Source organism: Marmota monax, unplaced genomic scaffold (assembly GCF_021218885.2).
Source record: "Marmota monax isolate L192 unplaced genomic scaffold, Marmota_monax_Labrador192_F-V1.1 WCK01_AAM20220418_F8-fsc00023, whole genome shotgun sequence".
NCBI lineage: Eukaryota > Metazoa > Chordata > Mammalia > Rodentia > Sciuridae > Marmota > Marmota monax.
The window spans coordinates 8,108,010-8,126,844 of NW_026692907.1; the positions used below are offsets into that span (position 1 = coordinate 8,108,010).

The window sequence follows — 18,835 nt, forward strand, 5'->3', positions numbered from 1 at the left end:
TTCTCCTGCTCACTTCCCTGAGTGAACATCCTCTTCAATCAACATAGGCTGCAATGCTCCAAACCAGTAGCTACCACCATCTTTTCTATGTGCACTTTTAATAGCTTACTTTCTTCCTAATACATATTCACCCAAGAGGGGAATGAACACAAACACAAAAATAAAAATACCAAGAATAATAAAGGGTGTTTGAAATACCATAAATCAGTCCCTACCTCTGTTAACATTTTGATATTTCCTCTTTATCCTAGAGGCAATTCCACTGGGAGCCATAATGGGAATAATTCACTGCTGTTAATCCTATAAGCTGATTTTTACTACTTGTCTTTTTCCTTTGTAATTAAATTTTCTTGAAAATTTGTTAAATATGTTAAGGCCTTCATTTTGTCCTCACTTACCGGACAAATGCAGGTTATTGAGGAAATAAAATTAGATCACATGTGCAGAAGTGCTTAGTAAATATAAATGGCCCCCAATTATATCATTATTATATTATTTTGTGCCTGTTTCCCTTCAGCCTGAGTCTAATTCATCTCTCTTCCTCACATTTTATCTTACCACCTATCAGAAATAGTATGATTGATACCAAAACAGTTGTATTATAAATTGCCAAGATTCTCCTAGAAGAATCCATGTATCTTGACAAAATTGGACAATTAAAGAAAAAAACCACAGTTAAAGAACTGGTTCCATCAGCGACCACTGAGTGACTAAAGGAACCATTCTCACAAAGCTAAACCTATCTCACTTGCAAAACATGTGAAACATTTGTCTCCTGTGTCAAATGGCAGGGCAAAGGTCCCAGGTGGATAACAGGTATGAATTTGTTTTAAAAGGATGAAATCTAGGACTTTTTGATTTCATAGCTTAGGTCTGTGTGATGGGTAATTTTGGTGATCAACCTAAGTAGACTGAGAAACCGAAAAAGCTGGTGAAGCACAATTCTGGGTGTGTATGTGAAATGTTTCCAGAGATAGTTGGCACATAGCTCAGTAAAATGAGAGGAGCAGACCTGCTTTGAATGTAGGTGGCACTGTCCCGTGGCTGGGGGCCCAGAAGGAACAGATAGAGGAAGATGGGGAAAGCTTGCCTGAACTTGCCAGCTCGATTCTTCTTGAGCAGCTGGGAATTTTGCTGATACTATCACCTGCGGACACCAGACACCAGCTTCTACAGCCTTTGAAAGTGGACTCACACCAGAGACTCTCCAGAGGGCTTCCAGGCCTTCAGCCTCCTCCGGGGGTTGGGTCATTGGTCCCTCCCATTGTGAGATTTTCGGCTTCTTGGACTGATTAGTTACTGATTTCCCCAGTTCTCCAACTTGCAAATGACTACTATGAGACTATCCTCTGACCATGTAAGCCCATCTAATAAATCTTCTTTTCTAACTGATTCTGTTTCTCTAGAGAGCCTTAATACAGATTTGGGTACCAGAAGGAGCTCTAAAGACACAGAAGTGTAATGATGAATTTCCTTAATTGGTTTTATGGTATCTGGAAGTGGCTCTCTAATTTGTCTAAACCTAAAGTATCTAAAGACTCTCCTGAAGAGAGTATTGATAGTCTATGGTGTAAATTATTTCATAAACAAAAAGGAAACACATTCAATGTGCCAGATAGGGAATCCAGCGATTCTATACATGATGCTTATAAATATTTTTAAGAAAACCAAGGAATATAATGATGTTGGCTGGTTGTCCCTAGCATCAGTGGACATAATAGTAAAGGAAAACAATGTGATTCAGGGATTCAATTTCCCAGTGCCAAATTTACATTAAGTAACCTGAACTCTTCCAAGTATGCCCTGAAGGAGAATCTTTTCTCTGGCAGATAAAGGGCTGAAGTTGCCAAAACCCAACCCCTCAACATGCAATTGGCTGGATTATAGTACAAATTTAAGTCTCAACCTGGAAGGGTATCTGCAGTTAAAATGAAAGCACTACATGGAAACAATGGAATACTAAAAATTGGAATGGGGACCTGTGGGCAGACTCTGTTGAGGTCGGTGGCATTGAACTCCTAAGTTATGATGAGTTGATTTTGCCAGAGGAAGTGGCCTCCCCATCCTCAGTGACAGCAGCACCCCCAACTCTTCCCCTCTGCTACCGGCCTTTCCACCTCTGCCTGAAGGGACTAATCCAGCATTGCCCAAGGAAACAGAAGTGACCTTCCCTGACACAGTTATTAAGTGGACAATGCTGGTATTCCTCAGGACCCATCCCAACCACCCATTTTTGCCTCTAGACTAGTAATCAGACTTCAGTATCAACAGACCCCTAAAGGCAAGGGGCACTGTGAGACTCCTGGGGAGGTGCACTACAGTGCAAATGAACTTCTCAAATTTTCTAATTCATACAAGCAGAGGTCTTGAGCACATGTGTGAAAATGGATTTTAATGATGTGGGCTAATGGTGGAAGGAACATAAAGTTGGTTCAGGCTGAATTTATTGATATAAACCCATTAAGCAGAGCTTCTGCCCTTGATTTATTTGCAGAGTTAAAAAGGGGTGCTAATGGAGCTGGGGATGTGGCTCAAGTGGTAGCGCGTTCGCCTAGCATGCATGAAGCACTGGGTTCAATTCTCAGCACCACATTAGAAAAAAAAGATATCGTGTCCACCTAAAACTAAAAAATAAATATTTTTAAAAAGGGGGGTGCTAACAGCGTATTTGGTTGGTTGGCTGAAATATGGATCAAAAGATGGCTCATTGTGAATGAGCTGGAAATGTCTAAATTGACTTGGTTTAATGTGGATGCAGGGATTCAGAGGCTCAGAGAGACTTGGCTGCTGCAGTGGAGTTGCATTGCAAGACCTTCTCCTCCACACTGGGTGGGGAGGGGTCTAGAAGATGTGGCCTGCACCAGTACTTTAAGAAACAAACTTGGGAGTAGAGCACTAGCAATCTTCAGGAACTCCACATGCTTTTCTCCATATGCCAGACATTATAGTTAGAGCCATGGTCACTCAACTCAGAAACTTAAATGCAATGAGAATGTTTCTCCTGGGCTGGGAAGCTAGGAATCTAGGAAGCATGCAATTTTTTGTTGTTGTTGTTTTTCTTTTTTACCTTTTTTTCAGTGGCTCACAGCTAATAGTTTGTATGAGTCTCAGAAAAGACGTCGGACTTGGACTATCTAGCAATGCTAGAAAAGTTAATATTTGAGGGACTCTTAGATGAACTGAATGTGTTTTGCATTGTGAGATGGACATGAGCTTTTGGAGGCCAGGGACAGAATGTTAAGTGTAGATCTTAAATGTCCTCTGAAGGCCATGTGATAAAGGCTTGTCTGTCAGCCTGTGGTGCCACTGGGAGATGGTAGAAACTTTAGAAGGCGGGTCTACTGGGAGATCATTGGAGGTGTGTGCCCTTGAAGGCAATATTGAGACCCTAAGCCCCTTCCTCTCTTGGTTCCCCAGCCACCATAAGGTGAGCAAGTTTTCTCTGCCAACTCACTTCCTCTATGGTGTTCAGCTCATTGCAAGCTTAAACTCCTTCAGAGTGGGAAAGAAAACTGTATGTCTAAGATGAAAGACTGGTAGAAAAAAACCGACAGAGGAGTTTTAACCATGTTGAGTCTCTGGATATTTCCAGGTTTCTAGCTCCTATTAAATTCAACTGATCCTCATTCTGCCACATCTTCTGTGGGAATCCCCAGGCAAATTGCCTGCACCCTCTGAATTTTATTCTTCTATCAAAAAGAGAGATGCTGAGAACAAAACACCTCCATTTCTCCCCTGCCTCAGTTCTACATTATTTACAACATGACTTCATAGCTCATCTAATCAATCTTTTAGCAATTCCTCCTTCTGTTTAACTGAGGCTGGCCTTGTGACTTGCATCAGCCATTAGAATGTAGAGGGAATCAAGGCTTGACAGTTTCCAGCCTGGACCCTAATGGGCAACAACGTGGTTCTATTCTCTCTCGGGACCTAATCACCACCATGTGAAAAAGCCAGGCTAGCTTGCTAGAGAATGCGAGAAAATGTGAGAGAAAAGAACACTGTTGTCCCAGCTGAAATCAGTCTTCACACACTTGACCTACCAAACATATAAGACAGTCCAGTCAAGACAGCAAAGCCACATACCTTACCTGTAGACCTGTGAGCAATAACACAAGCTTATAAAGTCCCAAGAGTTTTAGATTGTTTGTTTTGCAGCAAAATACTAGCTGATACATGTGGTATAAAACTCAATGACTCTTAAAATGGAAAAGTAAGTTACATTCTAGTTGTACTGGAGAGAGCACTAAATTGAAAGTATAAAAACTTGGGTCTTAGGCCCTAGCCTGTCAATTTGGGGGGCATCTGATCTCGGAAAGAAACAACTCTCTCAGTTTTAGTTTGCTTATATTAAGAAATAAGATACATATGATATGTCAAGAGCTTTGTAATGTTTTGAACAACCAAAAAAAATATGAAAAAAAAGAAATAAGATACCAGTCCATTTCCTGTGTAAGTAAGGATTGCTTGAGATAATACACTTGCAAATGAAGCCTGTGATTAAGAGAGTGTAATATAATTCTTGGTAGCAAAGCACCAGTGAGTCCTGTGTGCTGCTCTTTTTACCCTTTTGCTAACACAAAAGGAAGACTGTTTTAAAACAGACGAAGACATGAAGCAGCTATGAGTAAGAGGCTTTTGCAATATGAAGGGAAAGAATCTATCTGGGTATCAGAAAGCCAAGAGAATCCGCCTTCCTCTTAAAGCCATCTCTATTATGATTCCTCTCATCACAGTTGCAGTAAACAGCAGGTGAAACAATTGTGTAATGCTAAAGGGTCAGATTTCTAGCATTGCAACATTTTATGAATCCAAGATGCAAAAAGCAAGAAGTGTCACAGTAATTGAAACATACACTTGAAACTTTGTGCTGTAATGCAAAGTTTGAAACTACAGCAGACAGGAAGACTGGCAGACATTCCTACATCTTATACCACCTCTTCACATTAGAGGTGACTTGTCCAATGTGAGCAAAGGTGATGGTAGACCCAGATGAGCAAAGACAAAGAAGTTCTAATCAGATCAACCCAGACACACCTAGGGCAGTGCAGCATAGTGGGAAAGCAAAGGATTTGGAAACTCAGGGCCATGAAAGAAAGAGAGTTCTTCCCTTTCTAAGTTTTTACTGTTACCAGTAGTCAAAAGATACTGTCTCTAAAGTCAATGCATATTTTAAATGAATAATAAGCAAATTATCATGTATTCTACAGTGTGTTTTCTCTGTAGCATTTAGTTATTTTTCAGAAGACGGTGTTAGGAGGAACATAAGTTTTAGCTTTTGATAAATCTGGTTGACATTTATTCAGCCTTAGGTCTGCTACATGAGTTTTATGACTTCATTATCACATGTGTTTGGGCCTCAGTTTCATAACTCTAAAGTGGTGATAAATTTGAACCTTCTAAGGTTGCCGAACGACTTATGCTCTCTGAGGGGATCTGTTTTGACTTCTGTTTCATTCATCATTATGAAATGGACTGAATATTCTACAAAATTGAGATATTTATTTAAAGGAATTGAGAAATTATTTGAAATACTTTATATAACATATCAAACTCATTATCTGGACTAAGACATTTTATTATTGATTTTACAATGCTATAGGTTTGAAATATTCTTTTGGAACTGGCTGGCTAGAAAACAAAGGAGTGGGGGAGGGGACAGAGAGATGGGGGGTTTCATTGTTTGTTTCATTATATCCACTTTTCCAGCTGCATATCATACAGATGTATTAACTACATTTTGAAAAGGAAACTAAACTTGCAAAGGACAAAAGGACCTTTTCAGGAAGAGCTTACAGAGCAGAGCCCAACCTAGCCAAGCAGGGAGCATTTAGAGTCACTGTCTACTACCCATGACAGTGAATCAATAGCTTCTCTCCTTTGCTGCCTCCCCATCAGTACAAGATCTATTTCTTTGGGAGAGGAAAACCCTTAAAAAGAAATTGTGACAATTAAAAACTTTATAAAAAAGGAAGATATCCAACTTTGTGACCAAGAGTCAAGGTTTGAGTCTCTGTCCTCAGCATTCTGGTAAACAGAACAAAGGGAGGCTGAAATCTCCACCAGCAACCAGGGAGGGCTTGGGAAGTAAAGACCGTCTGAACCAAGGCCTTGCTGGGAGCTATTAGCCAAGTAGGTATGACAATTTCCTTGCCAGCGTACCCCATGTTGCACTGACATTGAATGTAGGTGACCTTGCTCAAGGACCAGGGAGGATTAGGGTGTTCCCGGTTTAAGATAATCGGGTTTAGGGCATTCCCAGTTTAGGTTCCAGGTTTAGGTTTAAGATTATTCCTGCTGGGAATAGGGCGTATCCTGCTGCCTGAGTTCCCCTTGAGTTCTCACAGGATTAAGACAGTATATTTTTGGGAGATAGAAGCCCAGTGGGAGTGGATTTGGGCAGAGAACGTGGATTTCCCCAGAACGTGATTGTAGACGGCTGGTGTGAGTTCAGGAATAAAGAGTTGCTGTTTGAATCTACAAGCTGTGTGGTGGCTCCTGATTGTGTGCCCAGCCAGACTGTGGCATTTGGCGGCTCATACGGGGAACATCTGAAACTTGGAGGTAAGTGAAATTGCTTGCCCCTGAGGGAAGGCGAGAGAATGGGTGATCAATTCAAAAAACAATGTGTTCCTGTTGTGATTTATTTTGTTTTTGTTTCAAGCTGCCTATCCCTAGAAATTTCTCAGGCAAACTGGGAAAAATGGTTGGCTAAAGGTTTGAAGTTTGTCAGCCCTGAGGAAGAGAAAATTGATACAACGATTTTTATTCAGTTTTTGTTTCATTCAGTTTCGGTTTTGTTTTGTGTTATCTTATTGGGTTGCGTTATCTTTATAGTAGATTAGAAATTAGTAAAAAACAAACCGAAAAGATGTTAAGTAAATTGTTAGAGGTTCAGACCATGGGGAAAGACATTTTAGATCAAGCAAAAGAGAAGGTCTCTCGAGCTAGTCAGACAGAGGAAGAAAATTTAAAGGAAAAGGGGTTGTTAGGAAAAAGGCCACAACAGGAGGCTGTTAGTAACTCCGTTTTATCACAAGAGGGCGTAATTCAACCAACAGCTCCACCGATGGAGACAGCTGAGTGGCCCTCAAACCCCGTAGTTGATAAATGGGATCCTGAGCAGGACCTCAAAGATTAGCATGCCCTGTACTTGAACAGGCAGGAGGGCAGCGAATTCACCGTGCTTTAGATTTTAAAACAGTGAAGCAGTTAAAGGAGGCTGTAACAACCTATGGTCCCCAAGCTCCCTTCACGGTAAGCATGGTTGAGTCCATTACTAACTTGGACATGATGCCAGCAGATTGGGCTAGCATGTGTAAATCTGTACTAAATGGAGGACAATATTTGTTATGGAAGGTTGCCAATGAGGAATTTTGCGCGGAGACAGCTAGGCGAAATGCAGCAGCCGGTTACCCTCAAAGAAATCTAGATATGTTGTTAGGAAAAGGACCTTATGAGGGTCAACGGCAACAAATTGAATATGATCCTGCTATATATGCACAAATTGCTGCAGACGCAGTTAGGGCATGGAAGACTTTACAAGGACATGGAGATTTACAAGGTCAGCTATCTAAGGTAATACAGAGAGCTAATGAACCTTACGCTGACTTTGTAGATAGGCTAATTCAAACGGCTGCCAAAATTTTTGGGGATACAGAACAAGCAATGCCATTAATAAAACAACTGGCTTATGACCAAGCAAATCGTTGCTGCAGAGAGGTTATTAGACCATGGAGACATGAAGATTTAAACACATATATTAAATTATGTAGAGATATTAATGAACAAGGGCAAGTCTTGGCAGCTTCAGTACAACAGGCTTTAGATGCCAGGCCAAAAACATGCTATGATTGTGAACAAACAGGACATTTTAAAAGGAATTGCCCCATAGGAGGAGGGTTTAACAAAAGTAGGTATCAAAGGAATAGAATACCGGGTATTTGCCCACGATGCCATAGAGGGAGACATTGGGCTAATGAATGCCGTTCTCAAACCACCATAGAAGGTACTCCCTTATCAAAAAACGGACAAAGACCAGGTATTTATCCAAGATATCGTGGAGAAAGGCATCAGGCTCCATTGCCAAAAAACGGACAGGGGGGCCCAATGCCCGGGGCCCACAACCACAAATCTACGGGGCAGTGGAGGAACCCAGCAACACCATCAGGCTAGTGCCCAGGACACATTGTCCATTAAATCCCTCATCAGACAAACCCGAGGGAGCGCAGGGTTGGACATCTGCGCCTCTGCCAGAGCAGTATTAACTCCAGAGTTGGGAGTTCAAACCATTCCCACAGGAGTAAAAGGACCTCTTCCCCAAGGAACAGTAGGCTTATTACTGGGACGTAGTTCATCTACAGTAAAAGGACTTATGATAAGTCCTGGGGTAATTGATCCCGATTATGTAGGTGAAATAAAAAATATAGCTAGTTCTCCAAGAGGTATATCAGTAATTTCACCTGGAGATAGAATAGCACAGTTGTTAATAATACCCAGCCTACATAATAAATTTCCTAGTCATAGTTTAGAAAGAGGTTCCAGGGGATTAGGCTCCACAGGTGTAGATTGGGCTATGTTGTCTTTAAATTTAGATTCTCGCCCAATGCTAAAACTAAATATTCAAGGACATGAATTTAATGGGCTACTGGATACAGGTGCAGACCTTAGCATCATCTCTCGTCAAGAATGGCCAAAACATTGGCCATTACAACAAGCCACTCAAACGCTTCGAGGCCTAGGAGTGGCGACTAATCCCCATAGAAGTTCTATGATATTAGATTGGAAGGATCCTGAAGGATGTGAAGGAACTATACAGCCATATGTATTGGATCATCTTCCTATAAATTTACGGGGACGAGATGTCCTAGATCAATTAGGTTTGACGTTAACAAATAGCATCAATCCTAATGCGCCCACTACTAGGGCTAGACAAGGCTTTAGGAAAGAAAAAAGATTAGGAAAACAAGGGCAAGGTATAGCAGCACCAATACAAATAGATCAAGGAACAGACAGACATGGGTTGGATTTTCAGAAAGGGCCACCGAGACAATCAAAATTACTTGGAAATCAGAAAGACCAGTGTGGGTTCCTCAGTGGCCCCTGACTAAAGAAAAGATACAAGTAGCCCATGATCTGGTCAAACAACAATTAGCGGAAGGACATATACAACCTTCCGTATCTCCCCATAATACTCCCATTTTTGTCATCAAAAAGAAATCTGGTAAATGGAGATTATTGCAAGATTTAAGAGCCATTAATAATGAGATGGTTATTATGGGACCTGCTCAATCAGGGATTCCTCAATTGTCTGCTTTGTCAAAAACTTGGCATGTTTTAGCTATAGATATTAAAGATTGTTTTTTTTCAATTCCAATTCATCCCGAGGATAGTCCACGTTTTGCATTTACTATCCCTGCATTAAATCATGAAGGTCCTGATCAGAGATATGAATGGAAAGTACTCCCTCAAGGGATGGCTAACAGTCCAACTATGTGTCAAATTTATGTTAACAAAGCAATCCAGCCACTTAGAAATCAAAATCCTGAACTACAAATATTTCACTATATGGATGATGTATTATTGGCACATAAAGATAAAAACATATTGCTGGAATGTTATGCCACACTTACAAACTTATTAAAAAATTATAATCTAGAGATAGCAATAGATAAAGTACAATTAAATTTTCCAATTAATTATTTAGGAGTTCTATTATCCTCAACCATGCTCCGTCCACCAAAAATTCAAATACGAGTAGATCAACTCAAATCACTTAACGACTTTCAAAAGTTATTGGGAGACATAAATTGGATAAGGCCTTATCTAGGTATACCAACAGGAGAGTTGGGACCTTTATTTGATATTCTAAAAGGTCCATCAGATCCAAATTCACCCCGCATGTTAACTCCTAAAGCAAGAAAGGCATTAAAAATTATTGAAACATATATGGAAAATATACATTTGGATAGAATTGATATAAGTTTGCCTTTATTATTTATTGTACTACCAACAAAAAATATTCCTACAGGAGTATTTTGGCAAGAAGGTCCATTATTGTGGATACATTTATCTTATTCTCCTAACACTATTCTTACTAGGTATCCTGAGGCTGTAGGACAATTAATACTCAAAGGAATAAAAGCAGCAAAGGGAGTGTTTGGAATTTCTCCCAATAAAATTATTACTCCATATACTATGGATCAAATTGATGAGTTAGCTAATGAGTTAAATACTTGGGCAATAATCATGTGTAAATCTAATGTTACATTTGATAATCATTTACCATCTAATCCTTTGTTGTCTTTTTGGTCTAAACATCCTGTAGTTTTTCCTAAAATGACAAGAAAAACACCTATCATGAATGCTCCAAATATATTCACTGATGGGTCTAATAATGGTACAGCAGCAGTAGTTACCCCAGATCAAACTTTTACATTTTTAGTACCCAAACAATCAGCTCAAAAGGTAGAGCTTAATGCAGTTTTACAAGCTTTTTTGATGTTTAAAGATTCTGTATTTAATTTATTTTCTGATAGCCAGTATGTAGTTAATGCTATAGTATCTCTTGAAGATGCTGGTAGGATTTCCCCTTCTTCTACTGTGTTCTCTTTGTTTTCCACTATACAAAGTCTAATCTGGGACAGAAAAGATCCATTCTTTATAGGACATATTAGGGCACATACAGGATTGCCTGGAGCCCTTAGTTTAGGCAATGATTTAGCAGATAAAACTACACATGACATACATATTTTCTCTACATTTGAAGAAGCTACAAATTTTCATAAAAGGTTTCATGTTAATGCTAATACTTTACAAAAGCATTTTAAAATAACTAAGGAACAAGCCAGACATATAATAAAACAATGTCAAAATTGTGTGACATTTTTACCACAAGTTAATCTTGGAGTCAATCCTAGAGGACTGATACCTAACCATATTTGGCAGATGGATGTCACACACTTGCCAGAATTTGGAAAATTAAAATATTTACACATTACAGTTGATACTTCCTCTGGATTTTTTATGGGCTCCCTTCATGCCAGAGAAAAAACTAAAGATGTTATAGCTCATTGCTTACAAAATTTTGCCACTGTGGGCGTTCCTAAACAGTTAAAAACCGATAATGGTCCTGGCTATACCTCTACCTCTTTTAAACAATTTTGCTCATCATTTGGTATTACTCATATAACAGGGATCCCATACAATCCACAGGGACAAGGCATAGTTGAAAGAGCTCATCAAACTATTAAAACATACTTATTAAAGCAAAAAGAGGGAATTGGAAGGGGGTATATATCCCCTAAAGATAAACTTAAAATAACGCTTTTTACTCTAAACTTTTTAAATTTGGATTCTTCAGGACTTAGTGCTGCGGAAAGGCATATGTATCCAAAAAATGTACATAAGCCTAAAGTACTTTGGAAAGATATTCTAACAGGACAATGGAAAGGTCCTGACCCAGTGATTGTCTGGAGTCTGGGGTCTGTTTGTGTTTTTCCACAGGGAGAACAGCAGCCGATTTGGATTCCAGAGAGATTAACTAAAACAATTTCTACAGATCAAAAAGAAGATGATTTGACTCAAATCCATAACAGCTGATATCCAGAACTCCAGCTTGGCCATTCTTACATCTGCGACAGTGATTAACCAGGATGCTTTTTTCAATAGCTATTTTATTATTGCATTTTTCTACATCATAAGGTTCTATTTTTATTTTTTGAGCTCATACAAACCTAGGTTAATGTTTTTCTGATCAGTTTTATTTTTTGACTGTGGAGTTTTTAAACATTGCAATGGAGATTTCACCTAGGTAAAGCTACAAGGCCTTTACTATTTTCTTATGTGTTGTACGTTTGTGTACACTCTTGAGTTTTGTGTTGTATGTCTGTATGTGCGTATGTCCATATTTCTTATATGAGGAGCGCTCATGAAAAAATGGATCCGAATTATTATTATTTTTTTATTCACATGATTTAAATGGTTTAATTTAAATTAGGTAAACAGCTGTTAAGGATTGTTTTTAAAGTAGGTTAACAGATCTGTTTGTTTACTTTCACCTTTCCTTTTCATTATATTTAATAATTCTTTTCAGGATAATGTCTTTTTAGCATCATTGCCAGAATTCCTATCTTCATCCCAGTGCCGGTGAAGACAAAGATAAAACCAGACTACAGCTTCTATGATAGCTATCACAGTAAACTGTATAAACTGATGCATCAATGAATTTAACTCAACAAGTAATGCTCAATCAAGGAGTCAACTTACTTTGGGAGGAAACGGATTTTGGGAGGAAATGGACATATTGATAGATTCCTCCGCTTTGAACTGCTTGCAGAACTTGCCTGGACTATGTAACTATCGTTTGGTGCAGCAAATTGTGGTAATGCTGGCATATCTTTGCTGATGGTGTCACTAGTGATGCAATTTTTATTTCCTTGCCAACACACCCCATGTTAATTGTGGTAGTGCTGACATATCTTTGCTCATGGTGTCACCAGTGATGCAATTTTTCCCAAGGAGCCGTCAATTGGCTTGGTGTCGTGGCATTTCTGTATCCTCCTCCCTTCTGCTAGTGATGGTCTAAAATTGGGGGCCAATGGCTTATGCTGGACCGGTAGTCAGTGACGGGTATGATCCAATTGTAGTGGTATCAACCTAAGACAGGAGGCTGACGCCTAAAGGTCAGTTTTCTGATGACAGGTAAGAACCATATGTTGAATTGGACAACCTACCAGGCACGGTCCTTAAGCCACATTAACCTCACTCCCCCACTGGCACCAAGGCCAAATTTGGGGGCCAACAGAGGTGAGGCAAAGAACCTCACCCACCCACTGGTGCATAGACCTATCCACAAGTATGGCTGTATGCTGGACCTGTAGTCAGTGACGGGTATGATCCAATTGCAGTGGTATCAACCTAAGACAGGAGGCTGACGCCTAAAGGTCAGTTTTCCGATGACGGGTAAGAACCATATGTTGAATTGGACAACCTACCAGGCACGGTCCTTAAGCCACATTGCTTGTTGTTTAATTAATCAAAAGGGGGGAGATGCTGGGAGCCATTAGCCAAGTATGTATGACAATTTCCTTGCCAGCGTACCCCATGTTGCAGTGACATTGAATGTAGGTGACCTTGCTCAAGGACCAGGGAGGATTAGGGTGTTCCCGGTTTAAGATAATCGGGTTTAGGGCGTTCCCAGTTTAGGTTCCAGGTTTAAGGTTTAAGATTATTCCTGCTGGGAATAGGGCGTATCCTGTTGCCTGAGTTCCCCTTGAGTTCTCACAGGATTCAGACAGTATATTTTTGGGAGATAGAAGCCCAGTGGGAGTGGATTTGGGCAGAGAACGTGGATTTCCCCAGAACGTGATTGTAGACGGCTGGTGTGAGTTAGGGAATAAAGAGTTGCTGTTTGAATCTACAAGCTGTGTGGTGGCTCGTGATTGTGTGCCCAGCCAGACTGCGGCATTTGTGCCCAGCCAGACTGCGGCAAGGCCTGGACCAGAGGATGTTGAACTTCAAACAATAGTGAGATGGAGTCACCCTAGGCAGGACCCTCTGGAGACTCCCCAACTAGAGCAAAGGATTACAGACAGGAGAGGAGGGAAGGGCTGAGGGAGGAACACTGCCCTCCCAGACTCCTATTCATCCAAACTCACCCATTGAGAAAGGCATGAAGGATTCTCTTTTCTTAAACTGTCCATTCTCCAGAAAATGCTCAGGGTTGAATGTGTCAGGGGTGGCCCACTCGTTGGGGTCCTTGTGCAAAGCGGTCAAATTGGTCAGGATCATGGTCCCCTAGAGAAGGCAGTGAAGAGTCAGGCAGGACTTGACCCACACCACACATCTAGGCAAAGGTAGGTGGTTCTCAGCACCCCATGCTGGGGAATGAGCACATTCTGAGCTTCCACACCTCCCAACCCAACACCTGCTGAGCTCAACTTTCCAGGACCCTTCTCTTTGAGTGGGACAACTTAGAAGGATGAATTGGAATTGTCTTCTGAGAATTTTACCCTGGAATTTTGGCTACTCTTGAGTGCATAATAAAGCTCCTCTGCAGAAACAAGTCAGTGTAGGTCTGGGGAAGGGGCCTGTAAGCATCCATGAGAGAATTATGTGACAGCTGGACGGTCCGCACAGTAATTAAATCAACCCAGCTAGTCAGTGAAGTGATAAGGAGGGCAGCTCTACAAAGGGGGAGAAAATGCATCTTTCACTCTGCTTCTGCATTTTCTTCCCTCCAGTGTGTAGAAAGCTGTGCCCAGTCCCAAAAGCTATTTGAGTAGCACAAGCAGATATCCAGGGAAAAGAATCCCTGTCCATCGAGGTATATGACAAGAAACCCTGGAGTCACTAGAGTGAGCCTTCTCTCACTACCTCATCCAACCCATCAGTCATGCTTGACACTTCTTTAAATGCCCCCTGATTCCCTCACCTCCATTAGGGACTGTCCACCACCACCTCTGCAGAGATCTTAAAAGTGGTGGGTGGAGTGTGATTTGAATTCTTGCTCATCCAGATTCTTGTAATCACTTCCTACTTATGCCCCACATCCTCTGTTGCCCTTTTCAATTTGCTCCACACCCTGAAAGCAGAGTGTGCTTTGAATATGGCTTAAATCTATGACAGCCCCCACCCACTCAGACCTCAAACTTGGTATTCAATAGCTTCCCACACTCCTAGTCACAGATCCATTCCCTAACCTCTCAGGGCTTCTCCTATTCTTCTTGAGCTCCCACTACAGTGACCTGTAACACAGGTCAAATTTCCATTCATTTCAATGACTTTTTAAATACTGCTCACCTTGCCAGGAAATGTTCTCTTCCCCCACTTTGCCATTAACCAACTCCCAGCAATCCGTTAATCCTCAGCTCCAGCATTACTTCCTTCAGAGGCAAGCCTGCCAGTTCCTTCCAGCACCTGTTCCTCACTCCCCCTGGGAGATGCTGGAAGCATTTTTACAGAGGCAGTGAGTATTTTCCTTGGGACAGTTAGCATGGTTGGTATATTTTGTAAGCATGACTATTTTGCTCAGGGTTATTTTACTAGATCTAAAGATTCAGATACTTAATGAATATTTGCCAAATAACTGTTACTTTGAGTAAGAGGCTCAGCATGTAGGATCCCATTTTACTTCACACGGATCTTGTAGGGTGGGCTCAAATGAATTTTGTAGATGAAGAAATTGCAGCTGTGAGTGGTTAAATAATGTGCTCAGAGCCACGTTGTGGTTGGGCAAGGTAGAGTCACGTGAACTAGGTCTATCTGATGTCAAAGCCATGGCTCCTAGCCTCCATTGCATGTAATCAATTATATTTCTCAGAGGCCAGGAGGATTATTAAAGTTGATGTGAAAAACCAGTGGTAGAAGAAGTCTTGTGAGATTGGCTGATTCTCTGGAGTTAAATGAATGGGTAGAAAAATGCAAACAGCACCTGGTGGGAAACTCAGGCCTCAGCCTTCATCCATGAGAAGTTTCATCAGGAAGAAATAGTTCTTGTAGAAGCTGCATTTCCTGGCTCTGCAGTGACAGTCACCAAGGTGTCACTGGGATTCTCTTTTGATTCTAACTCTGGAGATTGTTCCCAAGTACAACATGTGTGGAGGGACTTGGACAAACTAGAATAGATCCAGTAGCAAGGAAGGAACTGTAAGTGTGCATCATAGAGAAAGAACCCTGGGGGACCCAGGAGAACCCTCTGCAGAGATCTTAAAAGTGGTGGGTGGAGTGTGATCTGAATTCTGTTAGTGACGCCAAGGGATTTAACAGAGACCAGTAGGGAAAACTTAAAAGGAGTTTTTTGGTTTTGTTTTTGTTTTTGTTTAAGTCAAAGCAAAAGAGTCCTGTGGAGGGAGCATCACGTCATACAAATAATTAGAACAGCTCTGGTTCTAGATCCAGCTATTGTCACTTCGTAGTTGAGATCTCATGCAAGCTTAATTTCCCTGAGACTCAACTTCCCAATCTATAAGATGGGAATAATAGTTGTCCTGAGAACTAAGATATTTTGAAAGAGGCTACATGGCTGAGTAAATATTCGTTTCTTGTTCTCCCGTTCTAATTATGAACATTGCACACACTGGAGTGGCTTCTTTTATGAAATGGAGAGTTCCCCATCATGGTGCTGTAGGTAAAAGCTGTAAAAATACCTGTGGGGACGTGATATTAGAAACATAAGCATTAATGTGGTTTGGGACCAGGTAATCTCAAATGTCCTTCCACATTTTCCAAAGTCTGGCTGGTCTCCAGTTTTGAGAGATGCTCTCCAAGGTAAAGAACAGGGCTCTATGGCAAAAATCTGACAGAGACTTTTGCTGCCATCTGTGTGCCACCATGAGCCACAGTGCACATCAGAGAGTGAGAACACTGAGAAGTCCCACAGCAAGCAAAACAAAACAAACACACACACCAACAAACTAGTCTTGGCTTAAACACATTTGAGTTAGGAATGTTTCATCTTCTATTCCCCATATTACCTATGTCTGGTAAAATCCATGGAGAAAAAGTTAGTATTATATCAAGTATAATGTATCTCCCCATCTAGGTGATGCTTGGGATAGGAATATATGTGACTTTTCAAATACAAATGCAAGTTCTGTGATGGTCTCAAAGACAGGCTTGAAGTCTGAGGCTGGGTGTGCTTCCTTACCTTTGGCAGGTAGTATCCAGCCAAAGTGGTATCAACCACCACTTCCCTGGGGACATTCAGAGGGATGATGTTGCCCATTCTCTGCACCTCATGGATGACAGCATTGGTGTAGGGCATGAACTCTCTGGCATCCATGCTTGGCTGCTGCCACTGGCCTAGCACTCTGTCAATCTCAGCATGCACTTTTTCTGGAAGAGAAGAGGGAGATTCTATTATTTTTGAAACTTTAATACTTTCTTCTAAAGATGTAGGATTGTTCTATTAGATCTTACCTATGTCATTTCAAATAGTGGCCAGGATGCAAAAAAATAAAATGTTCCTTAACCCTTCAATGGATTTAATCAGAGAATTGTCAACTCAGTCACTTTCCTTGAGTCTCAGGAATGAAATGCCCAGGATCAATGTGGCTAAGCTCATAGTAGGGTGTTTTCTTATTCAGGCTTCTATGATAAAGTGCCATAAATGGAGTGGCTTAAAAACCACAGAAATTTTTTTCTCATAGATCGGAAGCCTGGGCTGCCTAAGACCAAAGCACCAGCATATGTGGTTCCTGGGGAGAACCCACTTTCTGGTTCAGAGGTGGCATCTAGTTGCTGTGTCCTCACATGTTGCAAGGAGCAAGGCAGCTTGCTGGGAATGTTTCATAGGGGCACTAATGCCAATCATGAAGACTCATCACCTCCCAATACCACCACTCTGATAATTAGGTTTCCACACAGGGATTTGGTGAGGAAGACACAAGTATTTGGATCCTAGCAGATCCGAAGACTCTCACTTCTCAAGGGTAGCATGGGAGTAGATAGTGAATAGCAGACTCCTGCTCTACAAAATTATTGCTGCAACGTACTCAGATCCTTTGAGCCTCAATTTCTTCATCTGATTAGTGAGGCTAAGTCAACTTTCATGTGAAAGATGTTTTGAGAATTACATGAACTCATTTAGGTAAGCATTAAACAGGATCAGGATCAGCATGGCTCAGCTCATGGAAACTGCAGCTGTCTTCAAATATATTTGCCTCATTTTCTACAGTCATAGACATTTGAGCTGGCTACCTCACTGTCCAGCTAAAAGCTACTTTTCCTAGATTTTTCTGGGACCAAGTGTGGCTATATGTATCTATGTATGTATGTATGTACATATATAAATATATATATACACACACACACACATACACACGCATACACACACATATATAAAGCGTGCATTTGTAAATTATTATGTGAGAGAAGTAAAGTTTTATTAACAAATATATCCTTAATAGATGGCAAGCACTTCAGTCTTCTCTATTTTTATTTTGGGGGAGTGGGGGCATTGACCTTGATCTACTCAATTGTTCTTATGCCTCATTAATAAATTGTTACCCACAATTCTAGAAAACATGCCATGACTGTTTCCACCCTCCACCTGCCCAAACTGTTCTAGAACCTGGAGAAATAAAAATGTTGGGAATAGCCATTGTCCTTGAAGGAATGACAGTCTTTGGGGGAATCTATATATATAATGTGCTCTAGGCATGGCAATAGAGGTGCCCGGCTCATCTCTAGAGATGACCAGGAATGAAGAAACATCTTAGGTAGTAGTATTGGAAGAATTCTTTTAGAAGAGTTGGGGATTCAGCATGTGGAGAAATTCAGAAAGCATGTTCTTGACAGAGGGAAGACCAGATATTGTGATTCAGACACTTAGGACAGTGTCAAGAAAATGACACCGAATTCAGTGAAACCACCAATGCAGGATGGGTGCTGCTGAGGCACGACAGGCAGAAAATGGCACATCAGAGGGCATTATTACCAGACTAACGAGTCTAGACAGGCTGGGGATGTGGCTTTGTGGGGTGGCAGACACCTTGCCTTGCATGCATGTGGCCCTGGTTTTGAAGCTCAACACTGGAAAAAAGAAAAAGAAAAAGAAAACAGTACCAAAAATGTGTCTGGGCATTATCTGGGGGAAAGAGGAAGGGATTGCTGAAAAGAATGGAAGAATAAATACTCATATGAGATTGTAACTCTTTGCTGGACCCCATTACAAAGTCAATTGGCCTCATTGTTTTCCCCTAGACCTAGAGCTTCATGCACACATGGAGTTTAACACTTATCCTACCTGGACTCCTCATATTCCTCTCTAAAAAGCGACGAATGTGTGCATGCTCAAGACTGCACCACCTCTCAACAATTTCTATCTTTCCCT

At 41.0% G+C, this 18,835-nt stretch overlaps 1 protein-coding gene across 3 annotated transcripts in view; it reads right to left on the reverse strand.

Annotated features, from left to right (window-relative positions):
- The window catches only part of LOC124096892 (cytochrome P450 2J2), a 47,782-nt gene that overhangs the window by 5,200 nt on the left and 23,747 nt on the right, over positions 1–18,835 (reverse strand). For 2 of the 3 annotated variants that reach the window (XR_009227395.1, XM_046450929.2), the window contains exons 7-8: positions 16,649–16,836; positions 13,659–13,797 (exon numbers count right to left, since the gene is read on the reverse strand). Coding sequence is in view for 2 of the 3 variants with exons in the window: in XM_046450929.2 (XP_046306885.1) it covers positions 13,659–13,797; positions 16,649–16,836 (327 nt within the window). In the remaining variant the exon portion in view is untranslated. Of the gene's footprint in view, positions 1–13,658; positions 13,798–13,821; positions 14,946–16,648; positions 16,837–18,835 lie in introns of those variants that run through there. The other variant, XM_058581520.1, reaches the window with a different exon arrangement.